Here is a 27,517-nt window from a genome sequence, read left to right on the forward strand (position 1 = left end):
TCAGTGCCAAGACCACAAATGTCAAGAGACGAAGCATCAAGATAGATGACTGGGCCAGAGGCCTGTGCAGCGTGTCTCTCTAAACTGAAAGAGCAGAGACTGAAGTGAGCAGAGACTGAAGTGGTATTTGATGACCGCACATAGTATTAAGGCTATGAGCTGTTAACAAGCTGCTTCCTCTGGTACAGAGTTTTGATTCCTTCAGCCTCCAAACTGCCAGCTTTGGGCTAGGCAACTCACTTAACCAAATATGATGCTTTGGGGCATTTGGGCTAGGTTCCTTAGTGGTCTCCTGGACCACAACAGTAGCAATTACCTATGACTACCATTATTGCCTATGTCACCGATAACAAGAAAGGCAAATATAAAAAAAAAAAATAATATTGACCCCAAACTGGCAGTGAGGAGTTAAAAGTGAGTATTTAGAAAGTAAAGAGGACCAAAGAATATATTCAAATCAGAACCTGAATTGGGGAAAGAATCCAGAAAACTTCTGTTGAGCCATAAAAAGGCCTCAGTAAACTTTCTGTAATAAAGACCAAGTAAAGTTTCACTACTCAAAAAAGATTTACATTAAGAGAACCTGCCCAACTTCAGTATCAAGGTCTCCACAATACCTTCAATCTGGAGGAAGAAATGGGAGGCCTTCTTACTCTAGTGTTTTTTTTTTTTTTTTTTTTTTACATAACTGGAAGGCTTTGAAGCTGAAGTGGGCATTCTCAAATCCAAAGTGAAAGGTTTCTCAGAAGGTTGACAGCAGAATAAGCAGCTAAGGACTGGTCAAGTAAATGACACTGCAACCTATCTTACTATATATAAACAAATCTCAAACTTAATGTGCATTTCTTTCTCCACAAGGGCACTTGTGCAAGCCAATCGCAGTTATAATATAAAGGCAGGCAGCCAGCCACCCAAACTGCAATAAGGAATTACACATGAAAAAACTCCAAGGTGGGCAGTAATTAAGAAAATGAGTTATTTCACAAAGCAAGAAAATGCCTGCTGATCACAAGACAGATGCAGTATAGCACAAATATGGACAATGTAGCAAATACCATAACCAAAACCAATTAATACATAGTTTTAACTTGTCATTCTTCTCTAGTTAAAGTACAAAATACTAAGAGCACTACAATAAAAAAACAAAAGAATGCCACAAACTAAAGTGGGCCTAAGATCATAATGGGAAAGACGCTGACAAAAATTTTATAAACTGGAAGTTAAAAAAAACTTGGCAAAACATTAGGCAATAATGAAGAAATGTCAGGACAACTGTTTAATGAATACACTACTAATAACCTGGAAAATGTCAAAACGGCACCCTGTGGCTCTCTCGAACATTTGGCAGAATATCTTGCACAGCAACAAAGATCTGGAGAAGGACAGCAACATGATGCATCACATGACAGGAGGTGGTAATAAGCAAATTGGGCAAGTCTGGCTTGTCAAGAAGCACCAGTACCTGCATTCTTAGTCCTATGAATTAGGAAGGATAGATCCATAATGTTCTACTTGGAAACCAAGAATGAAAAAAACGCTCAGATACTTGAACCTCTGTCTCTGGGAGTTGCACCTCAGCGCTCTGAATTACTGCATAAAGCTGTTCTTTAAATGTCAAGGAAGTTTTTAGCTGGCCATTATACAAGTGGTTTCCGACATTAAAATGCATGTTCCACTGACCCCATCAGCTGAGTATCATTATATAAAAGCCAAAGAAGGTGACCAGCATCACTAATTCTACCCTTAACCTATTACACATAATTATGCTACTTACAACTAATAATATTTACTTAGAAGCATAGCTGGCTATATGCTTTCTGATCATATTGGTGCACACTATTAAAGGTACTTGGGATAAGTCTGCAATCTTTCTGTATTTTAATTTCTAGTCTTATGTCACTGAATCTTGTAGTGGGGCTGAAAATCCAGAAGCCTACTCCCCTCCATCCAGGAGAGACTAGGGATACAACATCCCATACAGGACACCACCTACTAAAGGACAGACAGCACCAGACTATTTTAGTGCCATTCCTTATTAGTGGGTGCATGTGAGAAAGGGATACCAAGTGTAGAGGTGCATTTATCAGGGTGTGGGCAGACTGTAGCAGGACAGCAAACTATGACAAAATAAAGAAATGAAAAGGCTAGGAATGGAACAAAATCAAAGCTCACAAGCAGCTCCTTTAAAGCAATTCACGGTTATTAATTAAGGTTAACAGACAGAGGTTATCCACACAGCTCAGAATAATCACCCAATCATAAAAGCATTCATGTTTAAGATTTCCAAGGTACTCATGAACGCAGCTACAAAAATAAAGTTTCACTACTCAAAAAAGATTTACATTAAAAGAACCTGGAAAAACATATACTGCTTTTCCAACTACATTTCCAGATTTGTTCTGCAAAAAGTTCCCTACAACTTTTTTGCATTATTTTCCTAGCAAATGAGAAACCTTCTGTCTGCAAGGCTCATAGAATAAAGTACAGCTTAAAATTTCTTCAGCCAATCAGTCACAAGATTTAGGTCAGCAACAGCTTTCCTCACTAATCTAAGTATAGGCTAGTAGGTTACTATCATGCCATGTGACAAAGCAAATAACTCATGGTCAGTTACATGACACCCACATTACATAATGCATATAACTGAAGCACACACAAACACCAGTTATCACCATGCACTGAGAGCAAATTAAACGGGTCATCTGGATCTTTTTTTTACAGAAGCTATTCCAGCCAAAGAATGAACGTCACTCTACCAAATATTACTTTCATAATTAGTTCTCAAGTATAATACTTCACTTGCAGGACACTGAAGAAGGGCTCAGGATGAAAGAGAAAAAAACTTTTGTAGGTAACTAGTTTATGCAGAGAAACAAAAGAAAGTCTCCTTGAGAGGCTATGGTTATACACTAATAAAGCTAGAGAATATAACAAATTTCTCAGTGTTGGAAAACACCTGCACCTGTAATGCTGGCCAGCTGTAAACTAGAATGTCCCAGTAAATATGTAATGGACCTCTAATCCCATCTGATAACTATTTTTGCACACAAGCTTCATTCAGACTACAGTTAGACTGGCATCATCAGACATCGGTCAGCCTGTTCTGAGACAGATAGTGACAGCCTAAGCAAGGAAGATTCACAGTTACTCGTGTAGGTAGTTCTGTTCGCACACTATGCAATTCGGCTTGCTTTTTAATGTGGGAGCTGAAGGGGCAGAAAACAGATCTGTCAGAGGACTGCACTGCCCACTGATTTCATGCATTGTACTCTGTGCAACTGTCAGGTACATCTCAAGCCAATTCAGTTATTAACTAGGTCCACTGCTGTAATTCAAAACTTTTCTATGAAGCAAGCAATTCTATGATAAACAAGTTCTGCAAATAGCGGGATGTACAGCAAAAAAATTAAGGTACACTTTCAGGAAAGATGCGTTTCTACTATTTTTAGCCCTAGTATATATGAAGGGCCATATCACAAACCATCGGACTAATTATCAAGTAATCTTAAAGGACTAAGAATGAGATAAAATTACCTATAAAATATTCCTAGGTTGCACTTACTTTAAAAGGTAAAAGAGGCAGCTGTAACTTCAACTTTAATGAAAATAATTAGTTTTACTTTCATTTTATTCTGTAATTTTTTTTTTATTAAAAGAGAAACACTTACCTTCATTAAATGGTTATTCATATATTTATTTATAATTTATTGTGGTAGAGCCATGAACCAACTTCAAAATCAGCCTAGGAAGTGCAAGAAATAAATTGTGAACAGAGAAAAATCTCTACAGAGTTGACTTCCAGCTCAGCCCAGTGAATAGAAACAATAAATTGAGATGCTGACAGAGTTAATATGAAAAGAAACAAGAAATATTTTAATAATGGTAAAAAGTATGTGCATGCAAATAGAACTCAATATAAAAGTATATATGGGACACTGTAAAGCTATTCTAGAAAAGGAAATACATTAAAATCTTTTGAATTCATAACACTATCAGATAGGTTGAATGGGAGGAGAAATGAAAACAGAGTAGAGAAAGGAGGATACAATACTGAACAGGGGTTCATCAGAGTAAGTTCAGAAGGGGCATGGTTCAGAAGAAGAAAGAAGTAAACCAAGTCAAAAGCTTAGGAAAAGTCAGTGAAAAGGACTCCAGCGAATCTGCCTGTATCCAACAAACACAAGTAAAATGAGCTTCACAAAGTACCACTCTGGTAAACGGAAGTCCAGTCCACAAAACTGAAAACCAAGTGCTGAAAATATTTTATTTTAAGAACACCACTGGTAACGATAAAAACACGTGTAGTACATCCAATACATCAAGTGCTTTCACCCGGGCACTCCCAGGCTTTCTCAAGACAAATGATACACATTTTAGTGGAACCTTTTATACTGAACCTTGCCAATTCCACTATTAATTAATCTTTCAATTATTCAATTTAAAACCATGCTTCACTGTTTGCTTGCAAACTCTTCTCTTGATGAATACTAAGTAGTTTTGTAAAAAAACAAGAAACCAGAAGAGAAAGCAACTGCCATCTAAATATATTTCACTAACTATAAATACAAAGGTATTACAAGCATGTATCCATAAATATTAATACCTTGAATACTTTGTAATATTTTGTCATTTTTGTATAGCAACAAACCAGCAGATGATAAAAATTCTTTAAAACATTACATTTTAAAAATGCCTTTAATGTGTTACTCTTGACTATGTGCAAAGGCTTAGAAACAAACTTGTAAATATTTATTATACTTTCCTAAATAAGCTGTACCATACTACATATTTAAATAGGTTATTATAATTTTGCCCTTCTAAGTTTAAGTATACTACTTAAACTTAGGGCGTCATTAAGGCCAGGGGGTCTAGCAGCATCTAATTTCAGCTGCCAAAACAGCTCCCTATATTCTAAGGAGGTTTCCCAGTCTCCTCCTCTTGGGTTGCATTTTACCTGCTCCAAAACTAAAAACCTAAGTTCCATTTGTTCACAAACCAGCGAATGTTTGAAAAATGCATTTGATTCCTTCCCTTTACTGACCTCATAAAGATGTTCATAAATTCTTTTTGCCAGTGTCCTCACAGTTTTGCCTACGTAGAAACAAAGGCAGTACTGACAAAAACCAAGGTAGATTACCCCCTTTGCTTTACAGTTAAAGTAACCTGGGGATTTTATACAAGTCTTTCTTGATTTTAAATAAAAACCTTTTGTATTAATAATATAGGGACACTGTCTGCATGTATTACATTTAAATGTGCCAGTTAGTGGTTGTCCACTATGTTCACACCCAACGTGATTTGCCTCAAGTAAATCTTTCAGATTCCTATTTCTTCTTCTAATAAATTGTGGCTTGCAACCAAACATTTGTTTGAAATCATCATTCATGGTCACTATTGGCCAGTATTTACACACAACACCTTCAACTATTGGACTCACTACTGTTTGTGTGAACAAATGCCCAACCCTGTTCTTTTAACTTATTGTTTACTTTAACAGGTTCATACCTGCGTTCTTCACCAAGTAAGGGGAAGTATTTAACTGACCTTTGGTTTGTGACCTCTAAAACCACCGAATCAATTAACTGTGTCGGATAACCTCTTTCAATAAATAACATCTTCAAAAATTCAACTTCTTCCTTAAATATGCTCTCATCACTGCACATCCTAGCAGCTCTAATGAGTTGCCCCTTGATAATCCCCCGCTTTTGAAATAGTGGGTGATTGCTGTCATAATGTAGAAACATATTGGAGTAACTTTTCTTCCTGTAAATACCAGACTGGAAACACCCTTTCTCCAAGTTCTTAAAAAGATTAACATCAAGGTAATGTAAACTGACTGTGCTAATATTACAAGTAAATTTAAGAAACTCTGTACTAGAGTTTATATGACAAATAAATTGCTCTAATTCTTCCATGCTTCCCTTCCAAAAGACACAAATGTCATCTAGGTAGCGTTGAGTGTACCAAATATTTAGTCCAATGTGTGCTAAATATATATTTTAACTCCCAATAGGCTAGTACAATGTTGGCATACGCAGAGGCGCAGGGGTTGCCCATTGCAACACCCCTTTTTTGCCGAAACAATTCCAGACTGTTAAAGGGTCCACTAAAATGTGCATCATTTGTCTTGAGAAAGCCTGGGAGTGCCCGGGTGAAAGCGCTTTATGTATTGGATGTACTACACGTGTTTTTATCGAATCTGCCTGTATCCCCATCAATTAGTATTTCATCACTTGGAAACCAGTGTCATTCACTTTGCAATAGCCAGACGAGAATCCATTATGGTTGAAGGAAGGGCACACGTACAGTTTCATTCAATGCTCGTGTCACATCAAAATAACCATAAATCTTTCTAAGAATGGGCATAATACATAATGGGTACTAATTTCAGGTGGTTGAATGTTTAAGCCATTTTGGAAGTGGTTTGATTACGCTCTCTTTATGGAAAGCACCCGTAATTTTTTTTTGTGAGGCAGAGATTGTAGATATTTAACCTTTGATATAGCCTTTACAGAGGCAGTTGAACCAGGGAGTAAGCTCTCTGATCTTATGGGGCATGAAGAATTTGACTGAGGACTGAGGAGTGATTCAACACACTTGGGTCAAACTATTCTGAAGTAGCGGTGAGGGATAGAATGATTCTTGCTGGAGAAAATCTTCTGCAACAATGGGTAGATTGCTAAATTCACTGAAGTAGAAGGTACCAAATTTATCTAAACAGTTCAAATTGTAGTAGGTAGGTGGATTGTTTGTGGGCATTTTCTATCCACATAGGAAATTGACAATTCCAGATAAGTATCTTGTGTCTGCGAATGACTAATTTGGAGAAGTTATGAAGTGCAAGAAACCTTTGTCTAGTATCAGGGGACTACTGGCACTTCAATTATACCATACTTTTCCAATTTGAAGAAAAGCCTTTAATTCTTGGCAAGTCAGAGGTTATTCACAACTTTTGAGCGATATATTTTGTGTATGCGACAATTAGAAGGTCTTGACAGCAATTTACTAATTTGAAATCTGGGGAAGTTTGCTTGCCAAGTTAAATAAGGCCTAGGTTGGCTAGATATTAGGCAATGTCATTTCGGAGTGATCTTAGAAAACTAGGGTTGACATCTCCTAGAAAGATTAGATCTCTCAAATTAGGAGCTGTGAATCTCATGGAGAAGCTGTTCAGATTTGTTGAGTTAAAATGGAGGTAAGGCATACACAATCAATAGATATACTGAATCAAGTTTAGCTTTGGGGATTTTAATTAGGAGTCAGATGGTTGAGAATCTGATGTGCAGTTGGCTTGACAAAAGTTCAAATGGTATAAGATGAGATATGAATTGTAGAATGACTCCACCCCCACCCTTCTTTTACCTTATCTGGCATCAAGACTGTAGCAGCAGCTTGGAAAAATGTAACAGAGTTAGATCATTTTAAGCCATGATTCAGTGATAGCCATGAAGTCAGGGGTACCAGAGCACAATTACTTGCTACATTAAACAGGTAGCTTGAAAAATAATTAGTGTATATGTTGCTTTGAAGAAAGTTAGAGCATGGCCTAGAAAGAAGTTCAATGCTGGCCTGTAGGAGAAGCATAAGAATTATTGGGAGGTATTTCGCAATATCTGGGCAGGGAGAAGGCTGTACTTTTTCAACATGAAATGTGTTTAACATAGTTGAGGAATGGCTGCAACATCAGTGCCTCATCCTAAATCCCAAAAAAAAAACAAAACTTCTACTTTTTACTCCCACCCACAGGGCCACACCTCTACACTTTACTGTCACATCTACCAATGGAACCATCATATCCCCTGACTACCACAAAACTCCTAGGGGTTCTAATTGACAATAACCTTAACTTTGAAGGCCACATTAACAATACCATAAAAACAGTTAACAAAAAACTAGGCTCCCTCTATAGAATCAAATCCTTTCTTACCCCATTAGCAAGATCTACTATTGCCCAGACCCACTTAATCTCTACCCTCCTCTATGCCTCCCCTATATATACCCTCCTCTATGCCTCCCGTATATATACTAACCTCTCAAAAAACAACATGAACAAACTGGCCGTCTTCTACAACAATATTGCGAGATTTGCGACAGGCTCTACATTTAGGACACATCACCGTATTAATTATCAAAATCTAGGTTGGCTAGAGTTACCTAATCTACTTCTATTTAAACAATTAACATTTGCCTATAAAATCCTGTATCAGCCTAACAACACACCAATTCTTACCAAACTTATCACCCCCTACAGCAACCTTAAGACCCTGCGCTCATCTAGCAAAATACTAGTACAAATACGCAAAACCTATAATAAGGCAGGGGACTCTCTGTTCTCTAATACCATGGGTAAAACCTGGAACTCTCTCCCCAGTGACCTGACCTCCCTACCTTCACTAACACAATTTAAAATCAGGCTTAAAACCTACCTCAAATCACATTGGCTATGCACCTGTCTGAACCCAGACTAACCTCTCACGTCTTCTTCTCACTAAGTTACTAAGTCTTAATGACTGTATATTCTAACTGCCTAATGAAAACCAGAATTATATCTTGCCTTTCAATTGATTGGACTCTCTTTTATATCATAATATGACTCTGTCTCCCTACTATGTTAACATATATACTTAACATAAGATACTACATTCAAATGTGTTTTGAACTGTACACATTTCCTTATTTACTAAACTACTTACTCCAATATGTTCTTTCATGCATAAAATAGCTTAAGTTTATATGGTACTTCCACCTGTTAAACTTTGAATTGTTTTATTTTTGATTTAAGTAAAATATTGTTCTGTACTCTAGGAGCTTTTCTCCCCGGGCCTCTGCTGAAAACGGATATGTATCCAGCTGGACTAGCCCGGTCAACAAATGTAAAATAAATAAAAAAAATTAAAAAAAAATAAATAAAAATTTGAGACGAGATTGTGAAGGGAAGATAAGAGTGTAAGCCTGATGGAGAGAAGTGGTGGGTTGTTATGTATGGGTGTTAGGTTGGGGGACAGAATTGGTGTACATTAGGGAGTATGGGGGATGACTGGCAAGTGGCCCACACACTGTCACCAAATAAATATACAAGTACTCTCAAAACTTTCTACACAGATCATCCACAATGAAAAGATTTAAAGAGAATTTTAATAATAAATAATAAAAGAAGAAAATACCCAGTATCTATTCACAGTGAGAGTTCAAAACCACAGGAAATATTTAAAACATTGCATGAGTCTCAAATAAAGAAAATATCTAAATTAAGCTTTTCTATATTCCTGACTATATATAATAATTATGTTATAATCCATAAACTTACTAATAGAACAAGGCAGATGTGGTGAATAGATCTAGTTGTTGTCAGGTCCAAGACAGAATGCTCTGTCTCACCAAGAGACTTCTCAAATTAATATCTAAAATATTACTGCTGGGATAGCTTGCAGAATGACAATTTGTCATCTAACTTAGTTCCCAGGCCAAACCCCCCATTGCTAGAAGCTGGCAGAATTTAGCATCTATCTGTAAAAATATAGAGACAAGGGCTTTTCCTCGTATCCTTCATGCTTTCAAGACTAGTAATTAGTTCACCTTGAAGACAATACAGAAAGCTTCCTAGCAGAGACTTTGTATATTTCAGTTTTCAGTGCAGCAAGAGACAATCTTTTATGGCCTACCCTATAAAGTAATTTAATTTCAGATATTTTTTCTAAAGTTTGCTGGACTGAGGTTAACCTCCTGTATAGTAGAGTTGATTATCCAAACTAATTGGGACCCAAGGTAGTTCAAATAATCAAACTGTTGGGATAATCGAACATATAACTGAACCAGATAAACTTTTTTCTGCACACAGGAATACAATTTTCCCACTATTAAGCAATTTCAGTAGACAAAGAATATTTTTCACATACTAGCTGGCTACAATCTCAAAAAATATGCTCAGGCAAATACGTATGATGTTTACATATTCAGACTTTATGATTTTTCCTACCCAAAAACTTTGGGAGGCTGGTTCAGATAACTGACATTCGGATAATAGACGCTCTACTGTACATTTAAAACAGCTTCAATAGTGCATGTACATTTCTGTTCTCTTCCAGTAGGGCACACTGTGGTTACATTTCAAACAGCATGTTGTAAATACCTTTTCAACACACACATCTGTACAAGCAGTTTGATATACACATGACACAGTTCTAATGCACTTGTAACGCAAGCATCTTGTATAAATCATTTCGATATTCACCAATGACATAATTTACAAAACAGCAGCTAGCAGTATCTTCTTTTGACACAGACACCAAATATATCAGCAGACAAATTTAGTTCAGACTTCTTCCTGTCCATCTCCTCACTCCAGTCAGTGCATCACAGCCAATAAAATTACTGTAAAAGAAATGTTAAAAGCTCTCTCCAAAACCAAAAATTAGCTTCATGGGTACAGACAACATTCCAACCTGTCCCCTTGTTTGCATAAAACACTGCCTTACTGATTCCCCTCTAAACCTATTCTATCTTAGTTTCGCCCCATTGCTTATGTGCCCGAGGGCCTGGGGACAACTACTATGGTACTCATCCACAAGGGAGCTATAGCACTGGCCTGGGGAATTATAAACCCATCAGCCTTACCAGCACAACTAAAAAAATGGAACATACTGTACTCATTAACCATTTGTTTACCAAGATAGAGAAGTGATTCACATGGCCTAATTTCAGGCTCAGCCTGGGAAAAATAAGATAAATAAAGAAACAGATTGTAAAGAAGTCTACCAGAGATTGCCAAGTAGAAGTCTGATTATAGTTGACGACCCCATTTCATGGGAAGAAATTTCCCATTTTTGCTTATGCTTAAATGCAACTACTACACATAGATAAGCTACAAGGGTTTTTGACCAGTCTGCAAATCAGTAGTCAAGCAATATTCTGCGAAGACAAAATATTACTTAAAATATGTGTTTCATTTTTAAATTTGCTGACCAGGTAAGTGCACTGGTGCCAAAGTCGGTCAAAGTGTCACTAAGGAAAGTTCCTGAGCCACGATGGTTACTGATGTCATCTGTAGCACTAGACTGATCACGGGTGCATTATAAAAAGTGTTCCATTTCATAACAAGTGAACCTTTTGTGAAACACAAGAAGGCAATGAATGGAAAAGCAGGTGCTCTGCTTCTCACAACAGAAAAACAAAAAATAAAATATTAATAAAAATGTTTAAAAGTAATTTTGACATGGGAGAAGCCCCTTCATCCACACAATACTCTGCAACTACCAAGATCACACAGCCTCTGAAAGAAGTACTTGCATTTACTAAAAAGCTTGCTTCTCAAGTTAAAATACATTAGATGGTGCAGAGAAGACTGAGAGCATCACCTAGTGGAACAGTGGGTATTTGCCCAACTGAAAATATATTTTGAAATAACACAAAACTAGCTTTTCTGATTAGTGTTTTCCATGTCATGTTTTCCTGCTTCAGTTTTACAAAGGAAACTTTAAATTACTCTATTCATCTGGATACAATTTAACTTGCAGTCATACATGTCTCATATGTATCCAGTTTTAAAGCAATCCCCGATTCTGTCAGATTCTGCCCCCCATCTTATAAAATTTTTGATTTTCTGATTCTGGTATATCAAGGATTAGTACATCAGTAATGCCAGGCATCAGATTTTCATACTTTGTGTTCCAAAAATGCACATAAAGGAAAAACATGTTATTCCATTGACTTTTTTCAGTGAATTAAAATGCCATTTAATGGTTGTTTCAGCATTTGTCCAACTCTTAAGCAAAGAAATTGAGAGCTATAAGAATCATTTCTACAGCAGTAATGACAACATATAGCTTGAACAGGTGCGAGACAAGCAACATAGCTACCCAGTCATTTAGTGTGCCAATGAAGCAGTGAAAGTTGAAGACTGAAGACAGATCAAGTCATATGACCCATCTTGTGTCAATTTACTGTGCCCGCTTATAAAGATCACCCCTACCTTAACCACTAAATGATCCTGTACATTCTTTCCAAGCAACGTTAAAATATCTACTAAATACGCTGGCCCACGACAAAGTGAACAAAACAAACACAGGAACGGCAAGCAGAAAAAAAAAAAAAGTCTCGAGTTCTGTTTTAATACTGAATAATGAAGCGCTTTTCGTTTGCTTCCAAAGCAAACTTTTTCAGATTACAAATACACTTTACAAAATGCATAGTCTTTACCCATCACCATGAACCACTTCTGCATGAACTCCTTAAAGAAACACTCATTAAAACTACTACTCATTACTCCAAATAAATTATAAGTAGTAGTGAAAACAAAATATTAACTCACATAAAATCTAAAAATTAATCTAATATATAATAATTGACTAAAAATCTTGTCGTTTTAAACGTACACCAAATTGTAACATTACATTCTGCAACTGGATATAGGAGATGCTAGATACTTGAAAACTGTCACTCTTATAAGTGAGACACACCAAATTACATAATGTAATACAGAACAATTTCATCTTTGCAAACTTTTCAATTTCAAAATACAGCTGATAGAACAAGCTTCATTTATACCAGGAAAGTTATAAGCATTCAGTTTAATTTGCCACAGCAATTCTAATTCTTCTAAACGCAAGGGTAAAGGTCCACCTCTTAATATCTGTCGCTACCTGATCTATGGGTGTTTCTTCAAGGGATTCATGCAGAAGAGGTTCATGGTGATAGGTAAAGAGCATCACCTGTTATTTAAATGCATTTTGTAAGGTGTATTTGTAATCTGAAGAAGTGCTTTGGAAGTAAAAGAAAAGCACTTCATTATTCAGTATCAATATAGAACTCACACGATTTCGCTTGCCCTTCCTGTGAAAGTTAAAATGTCTAGCAACCATAACCTAATGACTTCCCTAAAAATGAGTTTCATTACCTTCTGCCACTACTGAAACACAACAGTCACATGCTGTTATATTCCTGTAGTCTACAGTACAGCAGTTACTGACTGCATATGAAAACCATTCTGGTATTTCTATCCATTACACAATATCCATTCCTCTGACTGTCTAGGGATACAAAATGAGACATCCCATGCTGGTTTTAAACAGTGCCTGGCATAAGTCAATGTATCAGTTACTCACCCAACTGTACAGTGTGTGTCACCGTTAGGCTGACACCTTAACTCATTATAGCTTAGTGATGCTTTCAGGCATTTCTGCAGTTACATCCTACTAGGTGTCAAATACTGCTTGTTCATACTTGCATTAATAATTTCAAAACTATGCTATGTACAAGCTATTAGAAAAATTACATCTTAAAGCTGACATAATGGTAAACACAACCGTATTGACATTTGACCTCAATCTAATATAGCTAAAATATTATTTGTATTCCATTTCTTTGTACTGTATTTTTCGTATTTCTCTAAATATCTACACTGCTTAGCCTCATATGAAAGCTCATAGCTCTATAAAAAAATAATGCTGGCAATGTGTTTTTTCACCTGAATGGTTACCAAGATACAGTAAGCTATTTATTCAATATTACAAAATTTTTAATATTTACTGTGTTTATTGCAGCTTACAAAATCAATTTTAAGATCTAGAATCGAATGAATGCAACCACTGAGAAGACTGCTTTGTGCTGAATAGTTTTCCATTTACTATCTTCTACTAAGACTTATGGTTCCAAGACTTATGGTTCTAGGAACAAACGTGCTTGAGCTGGGAGGCGGGTTCTTTTTTTTTTTTTCTTTTTAAAGGCTACTGCAGCAACCACCGGAACTCTTGAGTACAAACTGAAAAGAGCTCTCCTGGAGGTAAACGGCCACTAAACACTGGGCTCTGAGGTCCAGTATGCATCCAACATATGTATTTGGGAACATCGTCAAGGAGCAAGGTATTAGAACCTCTAGATTGAATCCCTCTGATGTTGGATTAGCACAAGAACTAGCCGATTTAAAAATAAAGCTATTAGAGAGAGGCTACAATGAAGTAGAAATCACAAGACAATTAAGTAATGTCTCTTCCCCAAGGCAAGATGTTGCTGCACCCTACTTTGGACCAACAGTTATTAGGAACACTACAGATATCACTCTTATCCCATCTTTTGTTAGAATTCCATCATTCTTCACTTCAGACCATACAGAAATTAGAGATATAACTAGACATTGGTCCGTTTTACAAACGGACGAGAGCCTAAAAAAGACAGTTGGAGATGAACCACACTTGTTCAGGAACAAGAACTTGAAAAGGTTACTGTGCTACCCTAAAAATAAAGATTTGACATTTGATGGTGGACACAGTCCTGTAGCCACTGCAATTTTTGTATATACATAGATACATTTTCATCCAGACCTACATAAGGAGTTCCGAATATCAGTGACAGCTAATTGCATGACTTCTCATTTGGTTTACTTGGCTGTGTGCCAGACCGGTTCCTCTTTATGTAGGGAAAAACAGGGCTTTCAGGAACAGGATACGTGAGCACTAAATGGGGTCAGTGCATAATGCACTAGATAAGCACATAGTACAACACGGAGATACACATACATTTTTATTTAGAGCCATAACTCCCAGCACTCGTGAAGGAGATATTAGGAATTATACTGAGTGCAGGGAGGGCAATTGGATTATAAAATTAAGAGCAGATAAAGGCAGGGGACTCAATGAAAGGGCATCCATCAAGCCAGTTTTAAGAAGACGTAGGAACATCAAATAAGTATTATGAATATCAAAGTAGCATCATATATATATATATATATATATATATATATATATATATATGAATATATATATATATATATATATATATATATATTCATATATATATATATGTGTATATATATATATATATATATATATATATATATATATATATAAATATATGAATATATATATATATATATATATATATATATATATATATATATATATATATATATATATATACACTTTCTATAACAGCATGAATATATATATATATATATATATATATATATATATACTTTCTATAACAGCATGACTAGTTTAATATCAGTTTCTCACTTACATGCAGTTTATTCAGTGCCTGTATATATGCACACATATATGGATAGGAAATGTGCTATACATCAGTACTCAGGTTTTTTATATAATAGTTTTTATTAATATTGTGCCTATGTATATACACACCTCATTTAATGTTTGCACAAATATGTGATGCACCCTTGTATTTTGTTTTTATACATGAAAGCATCTTATATATATTTTAGTACAACATTTTTTACAATAAGTATTGTCCGATGCAACAGCTTGTTTTTAATATATAGTATTATTTGTAATGTCACTTTAAATGAATTAATTGACTGCAAGCTTTGATTGGGTAACATATATTTTGAAATTGTATACAAATCACTTTGTTTTACGGTGAATGTTTTAAAGATCTGATGATGCTTTTTAGCGAAAGCGCTCATCTGTCTAGACACCAGTGAATACATTACGTTTTATTTGTATATTTTTTCCTGTTTCACTCCGTCCTTATCAGTTAGTTGATTTTATATTATGAATTTATAAACACACACACACACACACACACACACACACACACACAGAGGAACATTATGAATTTATAACAGACACACATTGTTTCACTTTAAGCTACAGAATTCTATCAAACAGATGAAATTGCAAATACACCAACCATTGTTAAAGGGGAAGCCCACTAGGCTATTTATATGGCAGTGGTGGTGCTTTACATTTTTCCTGACTTATCCAGAAGCAAATTAAAGCTTGCACAAAAAAATGCAAATCTGTTTTTTTTTTTTTTTTTTATATATAGGCAGTATTTGTGGTCCACTTACCAGAACTTTTCCCACTGCCTGATCTGCTTACTTTGTAATTTTACCTAGCTTAACCCAAACAGGTTGTCTTGCCCTCGTTATTGCCTTTATTGCCTCTCCAAGTCCACTTCTACCACTAGTCTGAAAGCAGAGTTCCACTGTAAAGGGCATTAATGAAACTGGGCTTGACATTTTTTTAAATAAAGTTAGACAAAGCCAAGCATGGCACCTGAGAGCTATGCCAGCACTGGTCACCCTGACTTGCATCTTACTTTTAATGAAACAGATGATTCAAGGTCAGGTTACGGATGAAAATCAAAGCAGACATATGGAATGCAAGTTTCTTTTTTCACCTCCACATCTGTCAATACTTCCAGAGTTTGGAAGCTTCTCATGGCAAGTCTCTTTGGAAACTCAGGATGTGTGCTATGTAGTTTTACTTCCCGAAGGGAGTAGGCGGATGATGAATAAACTTGCCTCTCCATGCAGTCAATCTCATGCGACTCCCTGGTGTATGGACCACTGTACTCTGTGGTAAGGGAGCCTTGTTGATCACAAGCAAAGCCACTGTGGACTCAACCTTCAGAGTACAAGCAATTGTATTCCAGTCTTTGGGAGATCGGAGGATCTTGTTCAGCCTCTTTGCAATAGCAAGCATCACATTAGTGTTCTTTGCTGAATCTACCACCAGCTGAACTATTCTGTCAGACATGGGGGTGGGTACACCTAGGGATATAACTTGGGGGACTGGAAAGCCTCAAATATAAGCTCCGTTCCGGGGGGGGGGGGTCAGAGGCTTCATTTCACCTTAACCCAAATTATTCAAGGATCTCCACAAACTTGGAGAGAGCTTGTGAAGGTGTTGGGGATGCCTTTTCATCCTCATCCATATCTGGGGTGAGACAGAGCTTTCAAAGAAAAGTCTAAGTGCTTCCTTAGTGTTATCAAATGGGAATCCTCCCAAACAGAGAGAGAAGCTGTGTGGCTGGTAGAGAAAATAAGTGGAACAGACCTCCTCAGTCACAGGTACATGACCTTGGTGGTAGTGAGGAGGTCTGGATGGCTGACCATGCTGGCTCACTAACACGTAATCCCACAGACGACACAGCAATCAAAAATTTAATCTAGAGTGGCCTATGTAGGAAGTCTGAAACAGCAGGGCTGACATTTACAGCAATTCCTGTCGAGACAAAGTACTAAGGCAAGTCAGTTTCTACAATCAAAGCTCTAACCAACATTAAAGTCTACACCGAAGGCCCTGAAGTCAGTAGTTTGAAGGCTGAACTGATGGATGAAATGCCTGACCCAGAGACCATCAAAACCATCTTGACCCCAAACGTGCAACTCTCAACGCCAATGTTGAGAAGCACCCTGCAGTTTCATTGTTTGAGATTAGTAAGCTCAGTACAAATTGCACTGTCAACATTAAAATGGTGGTAGTAGTGGTGGGGTTCTACATCCCTTGTGACAGCATGTCCAGATGGAATCAGAGGACACAGATGTAGCTTCTCCCCTCCCTCCCCCCCCCCTCTATACAATGACACAGACAATGGACAATGTAGTATGCGTTTTAGACAAGTTAGCAAACATAGTTGATTAGATGGTTACCACCCAAGGTGCACATTAAAACACACAGTCCCCAATTACTATATCAGATGCATTTATAAGTCTTATAGCAAGTGTTACTACTGAATTTCCTGGTTGCAAACGCTCCAATCACACAGAAGCTGGAAGCAAAAGAACCAGTGGAATATTCTAATATTTATTCTTAAGAGATATTAAAGTTTTAACAAATTGTATAGGTTTACATTTCAAATTAAATACAATAATTTTTTATCTTCATTTTTGAAATCTGTATAAACGGGTCTACTACGGTTGATTGAAAAATCATTTGACTGAAAATAAAATTACTAGGACCAATTCACTGAAAGCTCACTTCACTGAAAACTCACCTGACAAAACTCATACTTCACTGAAAACTCACCTGACAAAACTCATTTCGTTGAAAGTTATAAATGGCCTTTCCCCCACTGTAGTGTGACCCTGGAGTTGGTATATAAAGTAAGGAGGGGTGTGGGGGGCAAAGCCCCCCACATATCTTGGTTATATATTCTCTTTTGGAAACAGAAATTTATTGCACTTGTATCACTGTGTATAGTTTAAAATATTTTATAATATGTGGGGGGCTACGCCCCACATCCCCCCTTACTTTATATACCAACTCCAGGGTCGCACTACAGTGGGGAAAGGCCATTTATAACTTTCAATGAAATAAATTTCAAAGAAATGAGCTTTCAGTGAAGTTGTCTTCGTAATTTAATGTCAAGTGAGTTTTCATAATTTAATGTCAAGTGAGTTTTCAATCAACTGTAGTACACTTGTATAAACACAGCACTTGTCTGCAGATTTTTATAAGTTTCACCCAATAAAGATTTGTTGTTTTGCTACTAAGAAGTGAAGCCATTTTTAAAATCACAAGAAGTTTGGTTATTTTGGTATGAAGAACGTAAAGCTGTTTTTATTCGTAAAAGTGAAGAAATTTTGATTGAAACAAGATTTTACTATTTCTTACTACTACTTGGTGTTTTAGCTTAGTTTGCATAGCTCAAAAGGCTATTTTTTCATATTTTTTTCTAGATCCTTTAACCTGAACAGTTGGACTCTGTCCACTATCTGATGGTTTAAGCTAACTAAACTTCAGGGTGCTCACAGTATTCATTTTCTAAACTGACACACACAAGAAATACAACTAACTATACTTTTTTTATATAAAAAGTAAAAAAAGACTGTACCCAAAGGGGTACTAACCTGCCCAAAAAACTGAGATACAAGCACACTGCCAGCACTAAAGATGCAGTGCAGAACGGATGTTGAACTGGGGTCTATGTTTGGCTATCAAACACATAAATCCTTGAACAGCTAAATATCATACTGAAAACATCTATACAGAACATTTCCAAATCTGAGTAACTATGAAAATAAATTCATTGAATGGCTATAGTTGTCCAACATCGCAAATGCAACCAAACAAGGTGGGAGGCTTTGCCCCACACACACATCCCACACAGACATCCCAATGTGGGGATGTGCCCCCCATACCCCTCCCAACTATATATACCAACTACGAGATCGCACTACAGTGGGAATAGGTCAAATTTAAAAGGTTTCCTTCACGCATCATGTTATTTCCTGTTTGTTGCCAAACTATGGGCATTCGATGAATTTATTTTCAAAGCTACACATGTTCGGTAATGTTCCGTATATTTAGACATTTGAGGGTTTATGTTTTCGATAGCTGAACGCAGACACAATTAATTCTGAATTTTAGCACCCATACATGCTATTTATGCTAGCACATTCCCATGCCTCAGTAGACATGCAGTGCAAGAGAAAAGTGCCCAAAAGTTTAGTATACTGGACAAATATGCAATATTCTTGTTAGGTTACATCTCCTATACAGCTTTATACTAATGCAACAGTGACCTAATGAAACAGCTCTTTGAATCAAATTGCTGCTTGTAGACTTATAACAGCTGCAAGGAGTGAGCTTATAAGGGGTGGATAATCTACTGTGCTGAACGCTTTAGCTACAGCAATAAAGATAGATACAATTAGAAGTACTTTGTCGCTGTTCTACAGAATATCATCCATTAGGATACAGAGGGCAGTTATTGTGCTCCCACCTGCAGAGAATTCTATGACTGCCCTCAATATCCTAATTGAATGACATCCTGCAGAACAGGGCAGTGATGTGATGGATGACATTAGCAAACAGACTGTATGGGCCATATCAGTAAAGCTGCTGTATGTACATTATGTGACACACGCAGATTCTAAACAGGAACTTCATCAAATGATATGGAACTGGAATGTAAAACTGAAGGCACATGGGTGAACCAGAGTACAAACAAAACAGCTGTCATGGTAGCAAATAGGGGGAAATCAGAAATAAACTGAAAATTGAAAAAGAAGGGAAAATAGTGGAACAAATTAACAGCTTTAAGTATCTGGGAGGGATGGTTGAGAAGTAGAGTCTAAATGAGGAGATCAAAGCTAGAATCAGAGGTGATGCATCAAACTGGCAGAGTGTTTAGGGTGGTGTGAGACAGAAGAATGCCAAAAAAACTGAAGTGTAAGGTGTACAAACCTTTGTAAAAAAAAGTGTTTCTGTACAGCACAGAAACCTGGACAGTGATTGCAAGCAGCTGGGGAAGCTTAAAGTGATGGAAATTAACTGCCTCAGATGTGTGGTCGTAGCAGCACACTGTGGGACACGAAGAACGGAGGACCTCAGAGGAGACGTCAAAGTAGCCTCAATTGCACAGATGGTGAAAAACAGTCAACAGCAGTATGGTCACATGTGCAGAAAAGCAGAAGACAATCTGGTAAAGGAGATCTGGTGGGTGAGGACAGAAAGGCGAGCAGAAATGAGGCCATCCAGTCAAGAGACGGATGAAGTGCATGAAAGAACACCTGCAACAGTTAGGCACAACTGTCAATAAGGTAAGACAACAGCACTGAATCGAGACAGTCAGAGATGGTTGACATAAGATACAAACCCCGTTTTAGAAAAAAAAAAAAAAAAACAGAAAAAAAAAAAAGCGTTTATGATTATGATGATTTCCCTAGAGTGAGGAACAGAGGGACAAGTCTGAAGTTGTTCTGTATGAGGTGCTAGAAGTTTTGGCCAGTGGCTTAGCCCTACTTTCCACTGAGAGGGCAGGATATTCTTATTATATAATTTGAAGAGAGTTTTCAAAGACTGCAGAACATTATTATTCAGAAGGGTATAAACCAAAGGGGCATCTGATGGAATGTTTTCAAATTACATGATTATGTTTTTTTATGGAGACTGGCTCTAGAGTCATTGATGGTCTCACTGGAATTAAAAGGAATGCCCACGGTTAGTAGGAAAGTTTTAGTGTATAATGTATCCTCTGGGTACTCTGATGTAGTCTTTTTGCAGGGGATTTGAGGTAGGGTAAAGCCTATTACATTGTTAGTCTCCTTTTTCTTTTTGTTGTAGTGTATAGGGATTTGGATAAATAATAGGGAGTTTGCCTTCTGAAATCTAGTGCTTTCTTGGCTAGGCTTCGTAAAAGTATGAACTAATTATGGTTTTCTGCTGAGATGACCACTTTTGAGGTTTTCCAGGCATTGGGTATTGACTTCCATTTTTCTCCAATACCCTGACTTATTTATGTACTTTTCGCCTGTGCCTCTTAAATGATCATTTGTCTACCTACCCCTTCTTTGTCTTCCTCAGACTTACTCCAGTAAGAGTCATGGCAGTCAATGGATCAATGCATCCCAAGTACTCAATTATGCTGCCTGGAGTGTTTTCCTACCTTTCTCCCTGCTCTCCGTGCATGCCCAAGTAATACCCTGAGGGTGGGACATGCAACAGGAGGACAACACCAATCTGCTCCTCACTTCACAAGGAGCTATCAGTAGCAAGCTGCCCCTACCAACCATGAGGGAGTACTTCAGGATTATTTTCCCTGCCTCTGCCTGGGAAATCTGATCACTCTGTGTACTTTAATCATGTGGTCCTCCCTGCTCCACTCCCAGGACAGCCATGCTGTTTTCCCCATCAATGTCTCAGATGCCCAATTCACTAATCAAACTTTTGTCACCTGCTCAAGTCAGAGCTATATCGTTCTATGCCACTGCACTACCATGCCTACATAAAAAGGTGTTTCAAAATTAGCCTTAAGTCACCCTTAAGCTCCACACACACACACACACACACACACACACACACACACACACACACACACACACACACACACACACACACACACACAACCCCCCTTTGGTGTTCTCCAACTCTCATACATCATGTCTCTTTACTGCAGAATATTTGCACCACCACTGCTTACCAGTCTCCTTTATTTTCCATTTTCTACACAATAAATTAAGCAGCAAGGCTGCTGTTCAGTGAATCCTGTTTCTGTTGCCAAAAAGCAGTCTGTGCCATGTTCTTTAACTCAGCTACTGTGGTACTGTACATTAAGAAGCCTTTACAGGTGCATATGCCATTTTCAACCAGGTTTATTTCACCCTTTCTCCCTGCATTTCCTGACAATGAAAGACTTGTGCTTTTCTTTACTTCATTTGAATTCTGATGTTGCTCTATGTATGTATGTATGCATGCACTACAGACTACCTGGACAGACATGCAGTTTCCCCCTCGCTACAAAACATATCCTCTCAAATGCACACAAAATAGAAAAGACCAGTATTCCTACTTTTTTTTAGCGAAAGAATAACACATTGTAACCTAAGCATATGCAAACTTACTCAAACTGTACAGTTTCTATGAGTTTTACTAGAAGTAAAGAACTAATTTTCAATATTTTTTTCAAACATGAGACATATAACAGAATACAGAGTACCTCATACACAAGGAGCATTCTAGATCAGATGCATCTACAAGTTCCACTGGAACACGGTATTCTAAAGCAAGACTTGCGCTGGGGGTTATTACTGAAGAAAAGAAAAAGGAGAAAGAAAACATTAGCGGTGACATTTTGAGCAGCACTACACAAAAACTACCATTACACCCACTAAAACACCTACCAAGCTCAAATTTATTACACTCTGTGCTAACACAATACAATACTGGTGATGAATTCTTACATCATTGAAACACCTGTTAAATTTTCAGTGCTTAAGGGGAGAAAGCTACTCTAAATCAAAAACAGCAGAAAGCTACTCTCAATTAAAAACAGCAGCAGCAGAAAAGATCTCCACCTAGCCCCACTCCTTTCAACACCAGTTCACAAAATAATTTCTCAACTACTAAACTTCATCTCAATTACACTCACTTCAGAATATGCATCAACACTATTAAAAGCAATACTTGTTACTTACTGCAAGCTGGCATATCACTACAGTCTTATTATTGGCATTGTTATACTTATAACAGTTGGGTCATAACCGAAAAAAAAAAAAAAACTAGCAGTCTAGCTCGCTTACTGGTAAAATAAAATATAAAAAAGTAAACCTACATTTCCTGTACAGATCCTCGCATAAAAACACATTTTAGGCACAGTCAATAAACAAAATCAACATAAAATATACATCAATGAAAATGGTTTCTGTAAGGGATTTTTAGTATCCATTACCCAATATGCTTGCCTTCAGATTTGCAAGTACATGCACAACTGTGCACAATGGCAGCAGACTGTCCTACATAAAAAGTTAACAGTTACATAGAATGCAATCATACTACTACTAAACGGTCCAGATTTTTGGCTCATTTTTGGTCCTTTTCTACATACCTCCCAACCGTCCCGAATTACTCTGTTTTTACAGAGTTTTGGGGTCCAAATGAAGGGGTGCTGCGATTCTCGATTAATTTCTGATTTCTTTAAGTTCGTTTTTATTTTTTTTTAATTTTCGCCAGAGCTGACGTCATCACATGCGTGATGAGAGCCGTCAGCACTACCAGCCAGTCGGAATTAAGCTCAAGGAGCTCACGTCATCATTTCGGGCTAGCGAGAAGTGCTGCCGAAAATTTGAAAAGCCGTTTCAGAAATGGAGGGACTTTGTTTTTTGAAAAGTTGGTTTTGCTGTAACAGAGGGACTCTGTCGAGAGAGGGACTTGTTGTTGGCTTTGCTTCTGTGAAACAGAGGGACTTGTTTTGCTGCCGAGAGAATGCTGGCTCTGCAGTTTTCGCTGGTGGAAAGTAGGTAACGTTGCTGGGACTTTGCCAAGAGAGATAATGCTGGCTTTGCTGCTGCTTTCATTGCTGGGACTTTGCCATTTTATTTTCGTTTTTTGCTGCTGGGAAGTAAGAACAGTACAGTGCGTCTGAAAAGTACAGATCTAACTTTGTGAGATTTAGTGTTCTGCATTTAAGCTTGCTTACTCTGTTTCTGTATCTGTGTATTTACTGTTGATAGTACAAATGTGTATTTCCTGCAAGTGGATGTTAACCATACTCCAGCAATAGGAGAATGGAAGGAAAAAGTAGACCTAGAAATAAAAGGATTTTTTAACTGGCAAAGTTGGAGATGTTATGTTAAAAGCAAGGCTGGGATAGGCAAATGTTTGAATGTATGTTAGTATACTTGACAAAATATGTCATTATTATGTAGATAATTTATGTAGTGACATTTAATGTTCTGTAACTGATGTACATTTTTAGCCCAATAACTACTGCTGTAGTATTGAAAACAACAAGTATTTACTGAAATAAATACCACTGTCTGGGAATGGAGGGGTGTGTGTACACAAATGTTTAAATAATAATGTACAGTACATTAATGACATGATCACACGCATTTGCATATTTATTAGTTAATTCCTGCACTGCTAAAGTAATTTCAAACCATCTATAAAACAGAAAAATGCAAAAAAGAAAGGACTCAGTGCTATGAATAATCTGAGTATAGTTCAGTTGTAACATCTTCATATGCACTGATATAATATTTAACCGTATTCTCCAGCTCATCTAACCTGAAGTCCTTACTATACCCCTTAGCCAAAGTGGAAAAACACACTGGACTAAGCACTGTGGCTATAGCCAGTAAGTAATAATGCCTTTCAATATCGCTTAACAAATCTGACACAAAGTCATATCCAGCAGACTGCAGGATATCATTATTCTTCAAGATAACATTGATTTGGTCAGTTCTGTTCTCTGTGGGATAAAACAAAACAATTCATATAGCACAGCGAAATTCCAGAAGTTCCTTGCAGAACAGCTTGGCTGGCAAATATAAACTATTCATGCAGACATTAGGAACTGTGATTAGTTGTTGTGTTCTACAGGCTCTAGAACACAATTTTTGTTTAATGTCCACACTGAAACATATTTTGTCTGAGAACTTCTGGTGAGTGTGTGTGTATGTATGTGTGAGAGAGAGAGAGACAGAGACAGAGACAGAGACAGAGACAGAGACAGAGACAGAGACAGAGACAGAGACAGAGACAGAGACAGAGACAGAGAGAAAATGCCCCAAATGTAATGCACCTGGTGGCTAGAGGTATTTAGGCTCAAACCCAAGTCCCTAGCCACCACAATTTTTGGGCTTTGCTCAGATATTTTTTGTGCCAAGAGTTGAGAGCTATGGTGACAACAGAATTTGTATTCCTCCATTATTGGCTTTGTTGTTTGTCCAGGTTTTTTGTGCCGAGGTTGAGAGCTATGGTGAGACATGAGAACTGAATTCACTAAATGATGGCCATTAAGTTTCACTCTTCCTATTGTTTAACCTGCTGATTTAGCATAGTGGTATGTTGCACTGACTGTAGTCTATAGTGTTCTGGGTTCAAGACTTGCCAGTAATATGCGTGGTAACACATTTTATTCTAGCAACTTTCCAGAACTATACAAGCAATGTTTAAAACGTGTCCCTGGTCTTTGATCTTTTGCCCCCCCCCCAAAAAAAAAACCTGAAATTGAAAAGTGCGAGAAGCTGTGCAAGATGCCTATGGCTTACACTACTGTCTAGTTTGGGTGTGGAAGTAGACTGTTATGATGGAAATGTTCTGACTTGGGCAGTTTTGCAATTATTGGTTCATGCATTTTCTTTCATTGCCTACAGTACTGCCTACTGGAAAAATGTTCATTTAAACAAATTTAAAATGTGCTCTGTCTAACAAGTGTGCTGTATTATACAAGGAATATAACTTAAAGTCAGGAAGGTGCATCAAAGAAAAGGTAATCTTTATCCACCACTGGCTAGATGCATTTTCTTTGGAGGTGGTGCAGGTTTCAATGCAGATTCAATGAATGAGTTTCAAGGGCAGAGAAGTTTTAATGCCAAGTCTATTTTCATTGTGAGACAGTATTGCTTCATCAGATGTCCGTTAGTGTTTGTGCATTGATATGCTGCAAAATGTAAAATAAATCCAAATAATCATTGTAGAAATAAAGCACTAGGCACACATTAGTTTTTATGGTAAATGGGGTGAAATAGCCAGATAATGAACCATTGGTATGGCTGCAGGAGGACTCTAGTGCCATAGTTTGGTTGTCTGTTCTTCAGTTTGTGTTCGAAAGTTAGTATCTCACAATTCCATTTGAGTGGGAGGGGTTACATAATTATGTATGTAAATTAGACGTTAATCAGCATACAGATTTGTACCTATTTTCATACAGATTTGTACCTATTTTCATGGCCCTTGTCCAGATTTTTGAAGTCTCCAGGTTGAGAGGTATGGTTTTCTAACAAAATCATTGGATGATCAGATGAGTGAAGTCAATAAATAATGACATACATTTGAGTTTCAGGCTAGGCTTCATATCCTTTAGAACATGTATGTTAAAACAGTGTTACTCTACAACTTTCTCAGTTTACAAGAGCTATATTTCCCTATTTTTGGGCTTTTAACCCCCCCATTTTGTCAAGCTTTGTTCAGATTTCTTGCACTAAGAGGCTGAGCAGTACGAGTGCAATAGCAATCCTAATATGTGAAGTATCATTCTAAACAGAGTGCAGAAAAAAATTCCTCTGGGATACATTTTTATGATATTATTTCTCTACCTTGCTTACGGATCTTGCATGGCACCCCTGAACTCTGATCACTGCATTTGCGTTTTAATGCACTGCATCTTTCAGAAAGAGGCAAGACAGGACTCTGAAAACAAGACTTTGGTTTGCCATCGCCTTCCAAAAAGCTCTCACTTTGTGTTATCTCAAGTGACTTCTTACAAGTTTCTTCCTCCATTGTTTCACCGTCTTTTTTTCCAGTGTTAACCTAAAATACAGGCATACAATTTTAATATTCATACAGCATCAATTTCATCTGTGCAATTTCAATATTCATATAGCATCAGTTTCATGTACACACACATATACAAACTTTCAACACTCCAAATGATCACATTTCATACGAGAGATTTCTAATATTTTACCAAAACACGTCAGTTATGTTATTACTACTATGCTACTAAATAAAACTGCAAGCTACTGCAGCGCAAAAAAAAAATCACTGCACAAATCAGACCCTCAAACTGCAGCATAGCCACCACAAAGATGGCTCTCCTACAGATGTTGCATCATTATGAACTTTATTGCAGTCACATCCTGCATGATTCATTTCAAAGCAGGCAAAGCTGCTTAAATGGAAAAGGGTAGTTCTAATAGCAGCTGCCTTCTGTGCGTAGTCACAGAAGACACTTCTGTACAGAAATTCACACATTATCTATTTTGTCCTTATAGCTGCAGTAGAATAGACTTCTGATGTAGGCTACACAATGCACTCCAGACATCACAATGCTAGAGGGCAAAACCTGACTTCCGTTTAATAAAACCTGGCAAACAATCACCTCCAAAATAATCCTTCTGCGTGAAACTACTAAAGTTACACTGACGACAGGAGGCATGTATAACTTATGCCAGCACAGCCAACGGAAATTTTGTACATAATTATATGTCATTGGGACCGAGCTAGTAAAGATGTGCAGCAGGTTAGGGTAATAAAGGATAACAAGGGAAACATACTCACAAGTGAGGAGAGTGTGTTGAGTGGATGGAGAGAGTACTTAGAGGGGCTGAGAATGAGAGGGAGAGAAGGTTGGATGGTGTGTGGATAGTGAATTATGAAGTGCAGTGGATTAGCAAAGAGGAAGTAAGGATAGCTATGAAGAGGATGAAGAATGGAAAGACTGTTGGCCCAGATGACATACCTGTGGAAGCATGGAGGTGTTTAGGTGAAATGGCAGTAGAGTTTTTAACTAGATTAACAAAATCTTGGAAAGTGACAGAATGCCTGAGGAATGG

At 37.3% G+C, this 27,517-nt stretch overlaps 1 protein-coding gene across 1 annotated transcript in view; it reads right to left on the reverse strand.

The window, feature by feature from the left end:
* Positions 1 to 27,517, reverse strand: part of LONRF3 (LON peptidase N-terminal domain and ring finger 3) — a 203,408-nt gene that overhangs the window by 128,721 nt on the left and 47,170 nt on the right. The window contains exons 4-5 of the mRNA XM_044057065.1: positions 26,279 to 26,492; positions 22,177 to 22,267 (exon numbers count right to left, since the gene is read on the reverse strand). Coding sequence (XP_043913000.1) covers positions 22,177 to 22,267; positions 26,279 to 26,492 — 305 coding nt within the window. The remainder of the gene's footprint in view (positions 1 to 22,176; positions 22,268 to 26,278; positions 26,493 to 27,517) is intronic.

The sequence above is a fragment of the Protopterus annectens genome, chromosome 15.part0, assembly GCF_019279795.1.
Source record: "Protopterus annectens isolate FY-2018-M chromosome 15.part0, PAN1.0, whole genome shotgun sequence".
Lineage (NCBI taxonomy): Eukaryota > Metazoa > Chordata > Ceratodontiformes > Protopteridae > Protopterus > Protopterus annectens.